The sequence below is a fragment of the Onychomys torridus genome, chromosome 7 (assembly GCF_903995425.1).
Source record: "Onychomys torridus chromosome 7, mOncTor1.1, whole genome shotgun sequence".
Taxonomy (NCBI): domain Eukaryota; kingdom Metazoa; phylum Chordata; class Mammalia; order Rodentia; family Cricetidae; genus Onychomys; species Onychomys torridus.
The window spans coordinates 68,434,205-68,453,879 of NC_050449.1; the positions used below are offsets into that span (position 1 = coordinate 68,434,205).

Consider the following 19,675-nt stretch of genomic DNA (forward strand, 5'->3'; position numbering starts at 1 on the left):
CTGGACTATAAAGTGAGACCCTGTCTCCAAAGAGTGGGGTTATGTTTAAAAGAAGACATCTGGATATGAAATTATTTTCCTTGAAGTGTGCACACACACAAATATGCATGTCCACACCCATGCAACTACACACATGAACTCCATGTGGATAAGATAGTAGAACGGTATCGGCTGAGTAGAAGTTTAGTAGGTGCCTGGACAAATATTTAGAAAGAACTTAGCATGATGGACAGAAAGGGCAGGGAATGGTAACCCTGAAGGGGCCATGGACAGCAAAGTGAAATGCTCAGAATGTCTTGCAGAAGTTCCAAGCACAGACCAGGCAGGGAGAATGAAGGTGAAGGAAGACAGAGCTGAGTTATGCTGAGATTTGTACCGACAAGCCCCTATTTGTTTGTTTTTGTTGGTTTGTTTTATATGGTCTGGTTCTGGGACACAAATGAGTCAGAGACATTTTCTGTAGAATTAAAAGGTTGAACCCATTTGAAAAAGCCCATGCTACCAATCTTTTTCCCTGTTATTATTATTTTTGTCTAAGATGGTTGGCTCTGCTTTGAGGCAGGGTCTCCCAGAGTTGTCCTTTCTGGCCCTGAGCTTCCTGTCCTCTGGCCTCAGCAACCTGTGCAGTTTACTAGGTTGCCATCACTCCTAGCCATAATTTCACCTGTTGTTCTCAGACCAGTGCATCACAGACTTTTTATACATATTTTAATTCCAAAACAAATCTAATTCTCGTGTTGTATATGACTATCCTTAATTTGAACTTAGAACTTTCATTTTTTAGTGTGTTTTGTAAGAAATGCAGTCTAGTATATGCTAGTGATTGAAACTTCAGAGCACTATTTTTTAAAGCCATTCTCTGTAAAGCATTACATTTCTCGGCAATGTTACAGTGGGTGGGATTTCAACACTGTTTTTCCCCCTTTTAATTTAAGCTCTAAGTGTTACAGACACACATCCCCCAAAGCAGGTAAGTTGCTCAGACAAGTTAATAACAGCTCTGGGGTAGAGAGATGGCTCAGTCACAAGCCTGAGGACCTGAGTTCAGATCCTCAGTGCTCACACAAAAGCCAAGCACTACAGCAAGAGTCTGTAGTCCTGGTGATGGGGGCGGGGCAGAGATGGAGGAGCTCTGGCACTTGCTTACCAGCCAGGCTAGTAGAATCATTCAGCGCCAGGTTCAATGAGTGATGTAAAGACATTGACCTCTGACCTCCACATGTATGTGCACACCTGCAAACACATACTTGTACTTGAACATGAACACAAACACCATATACACACAGAGTAAGAGTCCTTGTACAGAGATAACATGTAAGCTTTAGTTTTGGGGAAACGCCTAGTTCCACTTAAAATCTAGTCAAAGTGCTTTTATGAGTATCTGGGTTTTGTTCCATATTAGTTAATAAAATGCGAATGAAAGAAAAATATGTGATAAGCATCATTATTCAAAGTAAACTGTTTTTAGAGAAATATTATTACTTTAAAGATATGCTTTGGGCCAGCGAGATGGCTCAGCGGGTAAAGGTGATTGCTGCCAAACCAGCTGACCTAAATTCAATCCCTTCGGCCACGTGATGGAAGAAGAGAACTAACTCAAGTATTTGTCCCCTGACCTCTGCATGAGTGCGCCAGCACGCATGTACCCATACACATCTAAAAATAATGTCATTTAAAACAGTATGCTTAACTTGGATTTTCTGAGTGTTTTCATAATTTTTAAAAGTTAGTCCTTTAAAAAAATACAAATAATAGCCGGGTGGTGGTGGTGCATGCCTTTAATCCTAGCACTTGGGAGGCAGAGGCAGGTGGATCCCTGTGAGTCCAAGGCCAACCTGGTCTACAGAGTGAGTTCTAGGACAGCCAGGGCTACATAGAGAACCCCTGTCTTGAAAACAAACAAACAAAAAATACAAGTAATTGTTTTGCTTTTAGGTTCCACAAAGAAAAACGCAGTCAGGTTGCTTTGATCTAGACACTTCACTGCTGCATCTGAGAAGCTTGTCCTCCAGAAGGTAATTACTCAAAGTGCATGTGTATGAAGTAGAACGGCACAGCAGATATGCTGACTCTGAGTCAAAAGTGTAGTAAAATAAAATATTATCTTGGAGCTGGAGAGATAGCACAGTGGTTAAGAGCACTGGACACTCTTGTGGAGACCCTGGTTTGATTCCCAGCACCCACATGGTGGCTTGCAACCATCAGTAAGTTACAGATGGGATCTGACCTTCTTCTAGCCTCCGTGGACACCAGGCACACGTGGTGCACAGACAGACATACAGACAAAACACCCTTGTGCATGAATTTTATAAAAATTAAAATGTTTAATCAAAGAGAAACAAAGTCTTATTTTCATCGTAATGTTGTAAAGAGTGAGACAGTGAGCCTCGCCGTGTGCTTGTCACCGTAATCAGAAACACATTGGCTTAAGGTCTGAAGTGGGTTTGTTCATTTCTGCTCCTAAACCTGTCTTCTAGCCCATGTTCCCTCCCTCCTTCCCTTCTTCATTCCATCCCTCCTTCCTTCTTTGTCAGTCCTAGGATCCAGCCTAGGGCTTCATATGGAGTAGTTCAGAATTCTACCCTTGGGGCTACATCTCCAGCCCCGTAATTACAGTCATATAATTTAGTCTTTGAATTCTTGTTTTCAGCTGAAAGTGAGATGGTTGTAAAATTCTGAATATCATCCATTTCCAGTAGCTTCCACTATGTGATATATTATAAATTATACCTTGAAATCTTACAGTGAATTATGTGTACATATATGTATATATTCTTTACCAAATATTAGCAATACAATATTTAATCCGAAATTTCAACTCCAAATTTTGTATTTTAAAATTTGATAACATTAATTTTATTATATTAGTTTGAATGAACTTCCTCTAATTCTAATCAGCTTCTAATTCATTTTACAGATATAAATAAGAAAATATTACAGTTAATGTGTTCTTTTTATCTTTGCTTTTTTAAAATAGCTCTCGACCATGTCTGAATATTGAAGAGGACCCAGATGTTCATGAAAAACCTTTTTTGAGTTCAAGTGCTCCACCAATCACAAGTCTTAGTCTCCTAGGAAATTTTGAGGTAATGTTGTTTTGAAACTATTTTAGGAGTCAAAGTGCCTCCAACTAGGACTACAGGATCATTATGTCTTTAATAATATTCTTTCTGAGGAGAAAATTAGACTCTTTTTTTCAAAGCCTTGAAATGACCTATCTTGCCCCTTCTCAAATGATTACTTAACTGGAGGGATGCTCCGTACACACTGTGCTGCCCCCATAGATAAGCTTGTGAGGGGCTTGAACACCTGAAAAGCTGACCACTCAGAGGTGGTTCTCAGGTGTCAGTGGGTGGACAGAGCTTTCCCACTCTGTGATTTCTGTGCTGTCATATCTGTTTCTAGTGCTCATTTTTTAAATTTTTTTCAGTTAAACTAAAGAAAACACTGTAGATTCTACAACAGCATTTTTTTTTTAAGCAGTCATTTTTCAATATGACAAATGCTTGATTTAGCTTTCTAATGCAACTTCCGTATGTGGCCTGTTTAAGTCCTTCTAGCACCTTCTAGTGGGCCTTCTCATGGGCAAATGCCTTCTCTGTTAGAGCCTATTATATAACATAGCCCAGGCTAGCCTTGAACTCATAGAAGTCCTGTTGTCTCAGATACCCAAGTGCTGAGATTATAGGTGTGAGTCACTATAACATCATTTTTCATTTTGAGATGTGGTCTCTCTGTGTCACCCAGAGTAGCCTTGAACTTACTCTCTAACATAGTCTGGCTCCCAAATGGCCACTCAAAATACTCTTGCCTTGGCCTCCCAAACCTTGGGATTGCAGATTCATGCTACCATGGGAGCTAGAAAGCATAGTCAAGTATTTCCTTAAATAGAAAATGAAATTAAAGCTGGGCAGGGGTAGTGCATGTCTTTAATCCCAGCACTTGAGAGGCAGAAGCAGGCAGATCTCTGAGTTCAGGCCAGCCTTGTCTACAGGGCAAGTTCCAAGACAGCCACGGCTACAAAGAGAAACCTTGTCTTGTGTTGGAAGAGAGAGAGGGGGAGAGAAAGAAGAAGGGAGGGAGAAAGAAAGAAAATGAAATTAATTACTAATTCTTCTATCTTTTAAAAGCACACCTTGTTATCTTGTCTTCCAGGAATCTGTTCTGAATTACCGTTTAGATCCCCTCGGCATAGTTGATGGCTTTACTGCTGAGGTAGGAGCCAGTGGTACTTTCTGCCCCACGCACTTAACTCTGCCCGTGGAAGTGTCTTTCTACAGTGTTTCGGATGATAATGCTCCCTCACCTTATATGGCAAGTACTTTTTTAATTGTCTTTTTCTGCAAGAATCAGCCAACCTAGTAGTTCACACCTCTGCTTCAGTCCTGTCCTTGAAAATATGAAGCAATTCCTAAGAGAAAGTTAGAAACCAATATAAATCAATAAGCCAAAATACTGCTCCATGACCTTTTTTTCAGTTGGCTTAAATAATAGTTGACCTGTTTTGCATTTGAAAACAGTGCTGAAAATTTACTCATTTCTACATGACTTACTGATGACTGACACAGCCAGTCCAGCTTGCTAAGTTCACACAGATCCCCCATGCTTACTGTACACTCTAATTCCAGGTGGCTGCCTTCTCACGTATTTCTTATCTCAGTCACACTTAGTAAGATCTGGGGACCTGGGGCTGCCTGAGGCCCCTTCACCCCACCTCTCCTGTTTGGTTTGTCTTTGGCAGATTCTTTTTTGATCCTGGGGTTCTAGACAATGTGAGCTATTTCTGATCACAGCAGTATCTTAGTGGAGAGAAAGAGAGCTTCTGAGAGTTGGAACACAGGCCTCCAGCCTGAGGTCCAGTAAATTTACCTTTCCCATTTTCTGTTGCAGTGGATTCTGGGTAAAATCAGCATTGCCCTGCAGAAGTGCTTCTGAACACCGGAGTGTATATAAACACTTCTTCAAAATAGTAAGGAGAAGTTTGAAGTGACAGTGTAAAGTGCAGGGTCACATAAGTCTCACTGTGAGAAGCAGAAATTCACACAGGCCTAGAACTGTGCAGCCCTGACTTCACACCTGCCCAGTGGCTTCCTCTCTCTTGCCTCAGGGCTTCGAAGAACACTAGTGAATATGTCTTTTGTTAAGAAGAGAGCTGTGAAAAGGATTTCCCCGTACCTGAGAGGAGGAGATGCTAGCCTTTTTAGGGCCCTAAATCTGGCCACCTCATTGTTGACTCAGTTTGTCAAGGAGGCTAGTTGAAGCTTGCTACGTTTTTAGGGTGAAATTTTTGTCAGGGTCCTGGCTAGTGTTTTAGAGTTCTAAAATGCATACAAACAGAAGACTCTGAATAGTTACTGGAAAAGGGATGCCAGTGTAGTTAGAGTTTTCCTGCCTGGCCCAGTCAGGACAAATCTCTCTTACCCGCCAGTCCCACAGTCGCTCAGACCCAACCAAGAAAGCACACAGAAACTTACATTGTTTAGAAACTGTATGGCCGTGGCAGGCTTCTTGTTATCTACTTCTTCTCTCTTAAATTAACCCATTTCTGTTAGTCTATACTTTGCCACATGGCTTGTGGCTTTCCGGTGTCTTTACATGTTGCTTCTCATGGCGGCGGCTGGCAGTGTCTCTCTCCAACCTTCTACTTCCCAGAATTCTCTTCTCTCTTGTCCCGCCTATACTTCCTGCCTGGCCACTGGCCAATCAGAACTTTATTTACACAGAGCAATATCCACAGCATGCCAGCCTACTGAATTAAGTTAGTTCATCCTTTAAGGATTCCTACCTTTGTATCTCAGTAGGTTTGAGGCCAGCATGGGCTATGTAGTAAGTTCTAGACGAGCTTTGGCTACAGAGGAGAGCCCTGTCTCAAAAATCTAAAACAACTAAACATCAATGCTCGCCTGCCTTTTCTGTAATAATGGTCTTCACTCAACTATCATCACATTTCCTCTGAGTCTGTTTACTTAGGAGGTATGGGTTCCTTTTACTAGCAGGTCACTCCGAACATTCCACTACAAATCTTTCTAAATTTTGTTCTGTTCTGATAGCTTAGTCTTCTTTCAAAGGACTGATCATGTTTTGTTAAATAGGACTAATTATGTTTTGCTAGATGATACGTATCCCAGACCACCAGAAGTAATGCACCTTTATGTTACCCTAATGATTGTGTGACCTTTCCTCACAGATTGAATGGTCCCCAGAGGTAAAATGTTAGTACAGAACAGTCTTTGTGGTGAGATTTTGCATCAAACAATTCCTTAAAAATTATTTCTTCCTGTTGGAGTCAGTGGTAAGAATGTTCTCCAAGAACTGCACCACAACACTCAGCTGCCCGGAAACTGTGTCAGAGAAACCAGTCTGACCTCAAAGTTTATGTAGCTGAGGCTGGCTCTGAACTCCTGATCTTCCTATCTCCACATCCCAAGTAATGGGATTGCTGGTGTGTTGTCACACCCTGCAATTCATATTCTTTATTACATAATAATTTGAAGATTTTTTTTACATGTGCTAGGAGTCTGTCAAATTTAGTTCATCTTAACCTTACTATTACAAAAATGCCAGAGGAGTTGTTTCTTTATGTTAAATTGGGTAATTTCCTAAGTGTAAATATTAACAGTCTGGCCTATGAAACAAATGAAGTCATATTAATCAAATTCTGGTATTTTTGTGTAATTCCTAACTGTCCAGTGCTTCTGCTGGTTTTCTATCCTTTGAGATTGTTGTTTGGAGGCTAGAGCGAAGGCTCAATAGTTAAGAATACTGGCTGCTCTTCCAGAGGACCCAAGTTTGGTTCCCAGCACCCACCTTGGGCAGCTCACAACTGTCTCTGATGCTAGTTCCAGGGCCCCAACACCCTCTTTTGGCCTCCAAGGGTACTGTACTCATATGCACATACCCACACAAATATACCCAATTAAAAAGAAAAAAAAAAATGGTTGTATTGGAGTGCTGCACTAAACTTAAAAGACCTGTTAAAAATTTTCAGTCACTATCAGCTTAATCACATTATTGTTATGTTCTAAAAACTATCAGAATTGTGTATTAGAGAAAGAAATGCAGCCACAGTTGTAGTTCCGGCCTCCCTGGCTTTCTCCTTCTTGTGTGGGAAGGAGGTTATGAGAAAGGGCAGTAACTCCTGGCTCTACCAGTGTGACTATAAAAGTAGCTATCATTTTGATATGCTTTACTTTTCCTTTCTGGAACTAGAAAGAAGAGTGTGTTTTTCGTGTAACTATGCACACTGCTTGTTCTTGAAAAGTGGTGAGCACACCCCTCAGTGAGTATGCTGTGCAAACTGTGAGGAAATACTGTTGCATTGCAGAGGCCTACATCTAATGTCCATGCTCTCCATGTGAAGTTAGGATCATGCGTCAGAGTATGAGTCTCTCTTCACCTTGGTCCACTCCTTTTCACTCCCAACCCAGGTCTAGTTTCCAAACCCAACAAAGATGTCACCTAGTGCCATGGTCCTGTGTTATGTTACTGTCTCTATCTATGGCCATGTGGTCACCCTGGTTACTGAGAAGCTTTTGAGTGTTCCATCTGAGCTTTGAATTACTTCTTTACATTTCTGCTTTCTTCCCTGTTGTTTGGACTTTGCAGACAAAATGCCTATGCTTAAGGTTAAGGTTTTCTTAAACTTGGTTTACAATGATACCATCAGGAAAGTCCTGTTGAAAGACTTGGTTTGGTAGATCAGGAGAGTAGCTAGGCAGACTGCTTTTCTAGCAAGGTCATGTGTCTGCTGCTGCTGCTGCTGCTGCTGCTGCAATGACTGTGATTCACCTCTCACCTCTCCTTGGATCTCAGCTCTCAAGCCACTGTGATCTGGTTTAGAGCTAGTTCAAAGTCTTAGATTCCTTAACAAGGAAACAGCTAAAGGGCAGTAGCCTAGGCATCCCAATACTTGAGGAGCTGAGGCAGGGGATTTTCATCAATTCCAGCCCAGACTTGGCTCCATAGCAAGGCTTTGAGTAAACCAAAAAGCAAACCAAAAGAAACAGAAATAAGTTAGACATGGTGACACATATGGTGTAATCCCAACACATGGGAAGCAGAAGCAGGAGGATCTGGAGTTCAGGGCCAGAGTTGGCAACATAGCCTGTTTGAAACCAGCCTGGACTACAGGAGACCCTGTCAAAAAATGAAAAAAAAATTCCAAGCACCCTTAAAGATACAAGTTAAGACACAGGGTGACCCAGCTACTTCTGAAGTTAGCGTTTCCTTTTGGAAAAGGGACTTGTGCAGAGCAGGCAGCCTTGTGTTGCTGGTAGACTTCATTTTTCACATTTGCTTTGAACATCTCCTCTGCTGGAAATTCATCAGACTGGAACCCGGACCCTAGTCCCACCTACCTGTTGTCTTAGTTCTTTTCTTCTGTCTGTCATTAGAAAATCAGATGTTTAAGTTGACTCCCTGACTGAAGAATTCCTTCTCTTTGGGGCCCAAAATGATGCTTTGTATACTCATTACTTTTCCATACTCCAAGACCAGCCATTTTCTGCTTCTCCATTCCTCCTCTTCTCTTGGATGATGGGAACTAATCCTATAGCCTCACTTTATTTCCTTATGGCTAAGAAACCTGACCCTTTGTCTGTCTTGGTGGCAGTTCCCAGCAGTGTGGCCTTAAGTAATGCTGTATGTTGATTGTTGGAACATGTCCAGAAGAGCAGCAGTGAATGGTTTCTTCAGAAGGGGGACCCTCATTGTTTCATACTCACTGTGTCTCAATGCAATTTGAATAATTTCCCATAGAAAAATGTTACTGAAAGTGTAATAATGTGTTGTGTTGTTACTTTTCATCTGTTATATACATATGCACTCAATTTGTCTTCTTTTGTTTCAAGGGTGTGATTACTTTAGAGTCCCTTGGTAAAAGGGGTTATCGAGTACCTCCTTCAGGAACGATACAAGTGGTATGTGTTTTATAGCCTACAATTGCAATAATCATTCTCTCACACACATATAGAACTTAGCCCTTTCTCCTGCTACTGCTGCTGCAACAACCTTGGTAAGTAACAGTGGGCTGCAGCTCTGTTTGGAGTTGCCATGCTCTGCCCCAGGAGTGACCATTTTGGGGACCTCCATTAAAGGAAAAGATTAATAATCTAATTGAGGTGAATGCTTTAGGCAAATGATACATACCATTTACATGATTTAAACTGATCTGTTTTCAATATAATTAGATCCTGACTAGTGTCTTCTATTAAATATTAAACCATATTGAGATTGACCTATATAAAAGGAGATCCCAAAATAATAGAATTGCTTTGGTAGAAAAATATGGGTATAACCAGGACAGACCTGATCTACATTGTCTTTCTATCTGACCTAGTAACACCGAAAGTCCTCAATCTGCTTCAGATTTTGCAGACTGGAAGAATCTGGCTGAGGCTGGCTGCTTGCACTCAGCCTCTGGTCTAGCCCAACAGGCTCTCTGAGCCCTGTGACCTCAGGGAGTCAATGCTTTTGTCAGCCTGGTCACACCTTTTCACATCTGTCTCAGTGTTATGCTGAGCCTGTGCATTTATCTCACAGGGGTGAGACAGTAGTGAGCAATATGCATGTGTACCACCGAAGAATGGCTGCATATTAAAATGTGATTTCTCTATCCCAGACTTTTTTTTTTTTAACTTCAAGAGTGATAGGCTTCTGTTCTCTAGCCCCTGACTGTGGAACCCACAGGGGCATGTGAATCACTGGAGAGCTAGCTGTGAGCTGCCCTAGTACTAAGACATTAACCCAGAAAGAAAAGTCCACCTCTGAGTGGTCCATTTTAAGCATGATTTTATTTCTTACATGGTTTGAAATTCTGGGTCTGCTTGTGCTTGTTGAATGTATCAGCCTTGATCTTAGCACTGCTAGGTTGTAAACTTGGATCATAATGTTGATGTATTTCTCATTTTGATTCAGTGAGTGATGGCCAGCCCTGGGATGAGCTTCTGAAAGCATGGCACCAAGTTACCGATTGATGTGTTGGTAATTTGGTTAAAGTCAGTTCAGCAGCCTGGGTTTTTACTTAAAAATGTGTATTTAAAAAATAAATTATTCATAGCCAAGAACAATTGTATGACTTCAGCCTTGTCATATTTTGGTCTCTAATGATGCTGATGATTTATGAAATCTGATCATTTGTGGATGATTTTGAGTATGAAAACAGAATGTTGTTATAGACTTTGGAGCTAATGAGAATGAGCTTTATATCCTGACCTGGAAAAATTTTCAGTAGAAAAGTCTCCCTTTGAAAATTTATAGCAATATAATTTTACAATAAGTAGTTTAAAACAGCTGCTTTAAACTTAGTTTTGCTGAGCTTGTATTTTTATTTTAAAAACTGCAGCCCATTAAATACGTAAGAAAAATTATAATCCACCTTGAGAATTTGCAGTTGATATCGCCAGTGAAGCTAATATTTGAAATGACAGAATCTAGAATATGCTCACAAAATAGACTATGAATACTGTATTCTGCTTAAATTAGCACAACAGTTTCTGAAAATCTGAACAGTGAGAAAAATGTATCTGGTTTGCTATTAAATATGAAATTTGTGGCTAAAGGTTTTGACTTATTACAGGATTTTATCTTGTTGTGACATAAGAAATGAAGTTGAATCTTTGAAAGAATTTTGAGTATATTTTGTAAACTTTTGAAAGGTTAGTGTTAGTCTCTGAAATGGAACTTATCCAGTGGAATTAAATTACTAAACAGTCTGTTTAATTACTGGCATGGTGTTCTGAGTCATATGAACAATCATTGTGAAGAATAACCCCTCTGTTGTTTCTTCAGACCTTATTCAATCCCAATAAGACTGTGGTGAAGATGTTTGTTGTGATGTATGACCTACGAGGTATGCCCGCCAATCACCAGACATTCCTGCGACAGAGAACATTTTCTGTTCCTGTTAAACAAGAAATGAAGAGAAGTATTAATAAAGAGAGCGTCCAGCACACAGCACAGTTATTACGCTACCTCATACATCTGAGGTAATGTTTCAAATTAATAGGAAAATGCCTTACTTCAGAACAATTTAACATCGTTACACTTGTTTTGTAAGGGAACTTTTTGACCAGTACCGTGTACTCTACTCATGGGGCCTCTTTACAACATGCCAGTATAGAGAATGTGTGGCATTCATTCCTACCACCCTTGCTGCTTATTTAAGTCAGGGGCTTAAACTTGTAGCTGTTAAATGGGAAATACTAAAAGTCAGAGTGAAGCCTGATAATTGAGGCAATAAGTTTTTAACTAGTGATGTTGATAGAAACTTAACCTGAGCCATCGGCCTGGATTGCAGTTAGCCACAGGCATGTAGTAAACTGCCAAAGCTGGCCATGGAGTGAGCCTCTTACCTGTAATCCCGAATCTGGTAGAAGCACCAAGATACTTTACATCTTCTAAATCAGCAATTCGTTTTACACTCGGCACAATCAATTTGAGGTAGTCTCATTTCAGGTGGCTGTTAGCCACATGTAGCTAGTGGCCATATTGGACAGAGGAGTTCTGAAAATCGACTCTCAGTCACTCCTTGACCATTTCCTGCAGGGCATGCTTCTAGACATCTAGAGGTAATAGTGCTGACACGGAGGACCCATTTCCAAGATGCCTTATCCTCCAAGTTCCTGAGCTCTAGGTTGTGTAAGGTTTTGGGTTTTGTTGTCCTTCTGGTCCATTTTGCCAACATCCCTAGGTTGCATTTTAAGCCCCGCTCCCCCAATCCCTATGTAGCCCTCAGGAACACTGAGCAAACCAAAACCAGAAGTCAGCGCCTTGTTCCTGTAACTATAGAACATTCTCAGCCATATCAGTGATTGGCTCTCTCAGGACCCCTGTGGGTCCCAGCTGTCCTTCAGCGTATAACCAGCATGCTGCAGCTTGGGTAGGGAATGAGTTAGACATGCAGTTTGCACACCTGAAGAAGTGACTAACTGTTCCTCTTAGAACGCTGCTTGGTGGGCCTGTCCCTGTCTTGTTCTGTCCCCAGAAGACAATGTGTTACACTCACCCTGGCACTGCCTGACCAGAGCATCATACCACATCATGTCACATAAGCTATGAGTCTGAGAAACTGCCTGTGAAACACAAACTTGGAAAACTTTGTCAAAAGAAGAAATGTGGGCCGGTGAGATCTGCCTCACGTGGTGTAAGAACCAATTTGCACAACTTGTCCTCTGAAAACTACTTGCATGGTGGCGAGTGTCCCCTCCCCTCCCCTCCTCTTCCCTCCCCTCCCCTCACACACAGATTTTTTTTTTTTTTTAAATGTAAAAAAACTTTGTTTCCTGATATGCTTAAACCAAGCACTTGGAGAGGCAGAGGCAGGAAGACTGACTACTGTGAGTTCGAGGCCACCGTAGACTATGTAGTGAATTCCATGTAAGCCTAGATTACAGGGTGATATCCTAGTGTAAGAAACTTAAAAAACAAATGGATAGAATAAGAATGAGATGTGTAATAAAATGGCAACAAATAAATAAAGGAAACGTATAATGAAATAGCATAGTATAGCAAAACTTCCCAGTGGTGGGCAGTGCTGCTCACTGAGAGAGTGTCTCCCTAGTACGAGAGTATGAGGAAGGCCCTGGATTATTTTTTTCAGTACTACCAAAATAAACAATAATAACAAGCAGTGACAGCCAAACTCGGTGATGGAGGCAGTGATTTTAGCAGTGTGAGGGGCTGAGGAGGGAGGATCCCAAGTTCAGCTCTGCCTGGGCTACAGTACACAATCAAGACCAGCCTTTGCAGCATAGTGAGACCTTGCCAGAGTCAAAAGAAAAAAGAGGGCTGAAATACAGCTTATTGAGACTACTTTCCTAGTGCATATGAGATTCTGGGTTCAGTCCTGAGTACCACAAAGTCAGTCTGTCCATCAACCTCCCAGCCCGACGGGAAAGAGGCAATTCTCTGATTCAGCACCCATTTCAGCATTGTCTTGATGCCTTCTGTTTGGTTGTTTGATAGTATTTGTTTTGTGGCATTGGGGATCAAACCTAGAGCCTGGTGAATGCTGTTGAGTTGCATTGCAAGCCTCCTGAAGTTTAACAGTCTTAGCATGTGTAACCAACATTCACCCCAAATCAATGACCTCTCTTTTCAGTCTTCACATAACACGACTAAATACTTATAAGCTATACAAAGCCTAATTGGAAAAATGGCATCTTCTCCAAAGCTTTCCAAGGTGAAAACTTAAGGGAGGAGAAGTGAGCCAGCCCTGAGATCGGCCCTGGCTCATGCTTCCACACCAGGCCTTTCAGTTACTTTTGGAGTAAAGTCCATAAACACAGCCCATTTCTGCTATACCAAGGACAGTAGGAGAAATCAGCACTGGGTGGCATCTGCTGGGGAAGGGTCGTGGAAGATAGAAACCGCTCCGAGCCAACTTTTGATAGCCCCTTTTTATCTCACCACTAACCTTTGTCATTACTTCTAGTGGTGTTTAGGTTTGATGGTTTCATTTAACCAATTACTAAAAATAGCAGTGATTGTCCCAGAACTTGAAGCTGGCCCAGCATGAATGATGCTTAACATCTGTAATATTTGCTGCACTAAGAAGGCTAAGGCAGGAAGATTACTCAAAGTTAGAGGCCAGCATTCCTTATATAGTGAGTTCCAGGGCAGCCTGAGTACAGGGTGAGACCCAGTATCAAAACAAAAACTATGCACCGGAGGTGTGACTTGGTGGGGAAGCACCTGCTGCACAGATCCGAAGTTCAGAACACACGTTCAAGCTGGGCAGCTGGGATAGCCATCTAGAACCCTTGCTCTTGGGAGGCAAAGATGGAATCCCTGGAGTGAGGTGGCTGGCTGGAGGGTCTGGCTAGTATTTACATCAACTTGACATAAGTTAGAGTCATTTTGGAAGACTAAGAAAATGCGTCCACCAGCTTGGCCTGTGTGGGAGATGTCTTTCTGTATGCTGTGAATAGGTGTTGCTCCCAGTAGTTAATAAATAAAGCTGCCTTGGCCTGTGGCAAGGCAGGATAGTTCCAGGTGGGAAATCCAAGCAGAGGTACAGGAGAAGAAGGGCAGAGCCATCCAGCCGCCCAAGGAGCAAGATGCCGGCAGACCTGTAATGCCACAGCCATGTGTCAATACATAGATTCATAGAGATGGGTTAATTTAAGTTGTAAGAGCTAGTTGGTAATAAGCCTGACCATTGGCCAAACATTTATAATTAATATAAGCCTCTAAATGCTTATTTATAAGCAGCTGAGGGACCAGGGGGGGATGCAGAAACGCCTCTGGCTATGCCTGTGATGCATTTCCTGATAAGGGAGTTGATGAGGGAGGGCCTAGCTCACTGTGGGAAGCGCCACCCCTGGGCTGGTGGTCCTGGGTGCTACAAGAAAGCAGGAGGAGCAAGCCAGTAAGCAGCACTCCACCATGGCCTCGGCTTCAGTTTCTGCCTCCAGGTTCCAGCCTTGAATCCCTATCCTGGCTTCCCTGGATGATGGACTACAAGCTGTAAGATGAAATAAACCTTTTCCTCCCCAAGTCGTTTGTGTCATGGAGTTTTATCACAGCATTGGAAACCCTAACTAAGTTACTAGACTAGCCATTCAGTGAGCTCTGGGTTCAGCAAGAGTCCCTGCCTCATGAATGAATGGAGAGTGGGGAAAATACCTGATACTTTGATACTGTGACAGAGAGAGAGAGAGAGAGAGAGAGAGAGAGAGAGAGAGAGAGAGAGAGAGGGAGGGAGGGAGGGAGGGAGGGAGGGAGGGAGGGAGAGGAATGCTTACAATACAAATACACATTTAAGAAAAACTTGATTCTTGTCTGTTTTATTTTGTTTTGCTTTGAGACAAAGTATTATATTATAATCCAGACTGGTTTGTAACTCAATATGTAGTCCATGATGGGCTCAAACATGACAGTCCTCCTGTCTCAGACTACTGAATGGTGGGATTGCAGATGTAAGCAATCATATCCAGAAAAAACTTAGTATTCTTCAGGTATGGAATCCATTTTAATCTAACCTGAGTCATGGGCAGCTAATTTATATGAACTGTATCTGTCTGTGTGTCTAGGATATGCCTGACCACAAAGCCCAAGGCATAATCATATAATCAGCTGGTGTCATGGAAACTTGATACCTTAGATGAGGAATGTGCATGTGCAGCAGAGTCAGAGGGGAGCAGTGAAGTCAAAACCCAGACTCAGAAGAAAGAAGCCTTGGTTCCATTACAGAACAGGAGTGCGGTTTAGGGTGTGATGAACTAGTGTGTTTTTGACAATTCAGACCCTAAATAAGGAACGAGTTAATCTAGTAGTATAGCAATACTGATTCTTCCTGCTTCATGTTTTAATAATTAGGTTTATTTGCTTTAAAGACTCATTCTCTAACATTATTATTCTTTCTTTCTTTGTATTTACTTAGGTTCCAGAGTTCTAAATCTGGAAAGATCTACCTCCATAGAGATGTACGGCTCCTGTTCTCTAGAAAGTCCATGGAGGTTGATAGCGGTGCTGCGTATGAACTCAAATCTTATACTGAATCGCCAACAAACCCTCAGTTTTCACCAAGATGTTGATGAGGGTGAGGGGCAACTTAAAGTGTTTGCTCAGTACCCAGGCTTGACTGTGAGCATCCACAGAGCAGAGTCCATCAAATCAGCTGGGGAGTGGCACTCCTCTGTTGTCACCAGACTTTATTAGAGGACCCCTGAAGTGAGACCTGTGACTCGTGTGGACTGGAAGCAGCCGTGTCTTCACCCTTTCCATACTGTTGAAACCACTTCATTGGACAGTTGCAATAGCAAAATCCCCAGTTAGATTAGTGTTTACACATTTTATTTCTGTTATTTAATATTTAATGTTTTCCTTAATACTCAAGTGATGTTTGTCTCTAGTGTTCTAATGTAGCACAATCCTATGTAAAATCATACTATGTATTTTTGACATTAATGTTGAAATTCGAAATATATGCACAAGTCTTTAATTTTGTGTGGTGTGTTTTAAGTGCTATTCATTTAAGCTACTGAAAGTGAGAATGAAATGTTGGGCTTCTTTAAGATTAATGCACTATGCAAGCATGTCTGCTTTTTATATCTCTCCAGGTTAGTTTTTATAACACCCATTCAGGGGCTGTCCCTGGAGTAACATACTGTTCCTCAGTGCAGTCAGACAAAGCTGCTCTATTCCCCTGGCAAGCTCTCAGCCTCATGCCCATTCTCATCCCTTCTAAGGTCCTCCCCCCAAAATGTTCTATTTTTCCTGAATCAGAACTGTAGAGGTTTTACTTTAAATTACTGTCCCATGCTAGATAATTTTCTCACACTTTTAAAAAGAATATGTACTTTGAAAACAAATTAATATTTATATTGTAAATATATGCAAAAAAACCCTAAAACGTGTATTTGCCTTTTATTCTGAGATAATTTGTGTAACTGTTGGATTAGCCATCAGACAGTTTTCTATCTACCTCTACAGCTGCCAAGGAGAGAAGCATTTGGCAGTGGGAAAGGCTACCAAGCAAGGGAGCGTGACTGAATGCATCAGAAGCCTCCTGCCATGCTTGGATAGAACCCGAGTTCTATCCTGGATATTTGTGCTGGGGTGATGGGCAGCACACTAGACAACAGGAATATTTGGAGTGCAGATCAGGATTGGGACATACTCCTGTAATCCTGACACTGGGGGTGCAGAGGCTGGAGGATTGCTTCAAGTTTGAAGCTAGCTGGTCTACATAGTGAGCCCCAAGATAGCCACAACTACATAGACCCTGTCGAGGAGAAAGAGAAGTTCCCATTCTAACTACTCAGTATCTCACTTGGTTTCAGGTAATTTTCAAGTCTCCTACTACATATCCTTTAAATTAAAAATCCATTCTCATTCAATGAACTGTAGATCAGTCATGGAGTGCTTGTCTGACATGCACCAAACCCTGGGTTCAACCCACAGCACAGTGTGAACCAGGCAGGCATGGTACATGTTGTGATCCCAGCACAAGGGAGGCAGAAGCAGGAGGATCAGGAGTTCAAGGTTTATTCCTGATTCATAGTGTTTGAGGCCAACCTGTGCTACATGTGTGTCTCAACAACAAAGGGAGGGAAGAAAAGAAAATTCTGACCTTTTTAAAGCTTTCACATGCTTACTAATTCCCAACTGTTGTGTGCACGTTCACATCATAACCACTGGAGGCATCTTCAATTAGCACCAGTTCTTATACTGAACCTAATTGTAAGAATCTCTCTTAAGAGTATGTGGATGTTCCTAATCTCTATGGCTTATTTGCTAAGCATTCGGTTCCTTGTACTAGCCACATTAAATGCTCACTGGCATTTAGCACTATATGATTTAGCATTTAGCCACTGTGTTAGATAGCACAAATGTAGACAACCTACATCATCACAGAAAGTGCTATGGAACAGCCCTGTTCTGGATTGATGGCAGCTCAGGCTACAAGGACGGAAGTGATCTCTGGAAGAGGGTAAAACTAGAGAGAATGGGATTCAAGGGAAGACATCACAATCAAGTTGTTAGGCTTGGGGGCAAGTGCCTTACCTACTAAACCATTCCACTAACTCCAAAATCCTCTTGTTAAGAGGTAGATAAAGCCAGGTGTAGTGGTACAGGCCTGTAATCCCAACATTTGAGAGACCAAGACAGAAGACTTATGGATTAAAGCTCAATATAGACTACACAATGAGTCTGTCTCAAGACAAAAAACAAACAAACAAAGAGCAGTTGAAGGGCCAGGTAAAAAGGCAGGCATAGTGGCTCCGGCAATCCAGAATTCCAAAGCCTGAAGCAGAAGGACCATGAATTCAAGTCTAGCTGTAGCTCCATAGCAAGTTGGAGGCTAGCCTGAGTTATATAGACCCTTTGTCAAAAATCACATAAGATGTAGATACATTCTGAAGTTTGAACCCAGGAAATTCATGGGTTCAAAACCAACCTGAACCATAGAGTGAGACCACTCATCTCAACAAAGGACAGGGCAGAGCTCATACCTATAGAGGGACCATAGAGAATAAAAACTTATCAGAAAATCCAATGCTGGGGGCCAGAGTAGCCCAAATTCCTAAACCCCAAGGTTTACCAAGCAAAGATTTCAACCATGTTTAGCTATAGCTACACATGCAAATTCCTTGAGTTCATGGATTCCATAACTTGTAGGTAGCTACAGTCCAAGGTGGAGAGAAACTAAGGGTTTTTCTCTATCAGTTTTGGCCCAAACTGAAAAGTGAAAAGCACCCAACAGCAGAAACAAAACCGTATTTCCTTTAAACAATCGCCATTTCTTGGTTTTTCTTTGTTTCTTGATAAAAAAAAAAGGGGGGGGGGGCAAACAGCTTACTTGAGATTCTGGTTACATCAGGAATCAACCAGAAGAGGGAGAATCATTTAATTTGAGGCCAGACTGAGCTTTGCAGCAAATCTAAGGCCAGCCTGTTTGGCTGCATAGTAAATCCCTGCCTTAAAACAAACAAAAAGAGGAAGAGGAGGAGGAAGAGGAGGAGGAGGGGAGGAGTGGCCAATATCTAGAGGTCAAAAGAGTATTTTGAGGGGTGGAGTATTGGGGATCAATGTGCAGTTTTAAAGATTAAAGTACATGAGTAATGATGGTGCAGAATCATGTTCTAACAGGCCCTGGGAATTAAGATTTGTCAAAAGTTGCTTTTTTCAGCTCCAGCTTCCTACCAAATATAACACACTGGGAGTGAAAATGGCCTGCCCCAAACCCTGGCCCTTCCAGCTCCCAGTTCTGTTATTTTGAATATAGGGCTAAATCTGCATATGTGTATTTCCTGGCTTCTATTTCATCTTCCTATGTTGGAACACTAATATGGGTAAGACAAAGACAGATGAAGACTTTTTCTTTTTTAGAGATGGGTCTCATGTAACCCAAGCTGGCTCAAACTTACTATGTAGCTCAGGATGGCCTTGAATTCCTGCTCCAACGGTCCCTACTTCCCATGTATTGACATTATAGGTATATACCACCACATCTAACATCTTCTTTTCTCCTAGTGTGGGTGAGCATTGCATTGGGACCAGAGCCAGGCTTTATGGCTGGTGATCCTGTTGACAGTCTTAGTTTGCCCCTGCCAGCAGGGTCTTCATCCGGGGACCTAAAGGGAGGGCCGGCAAATGAGAGGGACAAGAGACACAAAGAATGAGAGCAAGTCAGGACGTCTTATCAAGCTCCAAAATTTTATTTCTCTCACAAGGCATATGTAGGTAGGCAAAGGAGGTTGCAAGCAGGAAGGGACTTAATTATGGGGGTTGCAAGCAGGGAGGGACTTAATTATGGGGGTTGCAAGCAGGAAGGGACTTAATCATGGGTTGTTTGGCCAGCAGGAAATGTTGCTCTGAAGGTTATCTATCTACCCTTGTCTAATTGCCTAATTGCTTAACTGCAGCTCATTCACCTGATATCTGAGAAGAGGTTCTGGTATCTGTGGGAAGAGGTTCTGGTGCTATGGAGACTTAAGCAAGGCCTTGATCTAATAAAAGAGGAGAGAAGCCCAAATATGGCAGCATGTGTGTCAAGGGTCACTTAGGCTTATGGCTCCCATCATTAGATGGGGAAGGATGGCTTCTTAGACAGTTCCAGGACATTGCCTCTGAGGAATATTTTTATTTGGTCACCCTGTCTCCCAGAAATTCAGATTTTTTTCTGACATGAATGTTACTATCTATTTTTTAGGACCAGATATATATTTAT

At 41.9% G+C, this 19,675-nt stretch overlaps 1 protein-coding gene across 3 annotated transcripts in view; it reads left to right on the top strand.

Annotated features, from left to right (window-relative positions):
• The window catches only part of Fam214a (family with sequence similarity 214 member A), a 76,650-nt gene extending 60,292 nt beyond the window's left edge, over positions 1 to 16,358 (top strand). For 2 of the 3 annotated variants that reach the window (XM_036192243.1, XM_036192242.1), the window contains 6 exons: positions 1,936 to 2,015; positions 2,978 to 3,086; positions 4,156 to 4,314; positions 8,850 to 8,918; positions 10,789 to 10,985; positions 15,383 to 16,358. In XM_036192243.1, coding sequence (XP_036048136.1) covers positions 1,936 to 2,015; positions 2,978 to 3,086; positions 4,156 to 4,314; positions 8,850 to 8,918; positions 10,789 to 10,985; positions 15,383 to 15,536 — 768 coding nt within the window. In that variant the 3' untranslated portion in view covers positions 15,537 to 16,358. Of the gene's footprint in view, positions 1 to 1,935; positions 2,016 to 2,977; positions 3,087 to 4,155; positions 4,315 to 8,849; positions 9,014 to 10,788; positions 10,986 to 15,382 lie in introns of all 3 variants that reach the window. The other variant, XR_004945412.1, reaches the window with a different exon arrangement.
• The last annotated feature ends 3,317 nt before the right edge of the window (positions 16,359 to 19,675 follow it).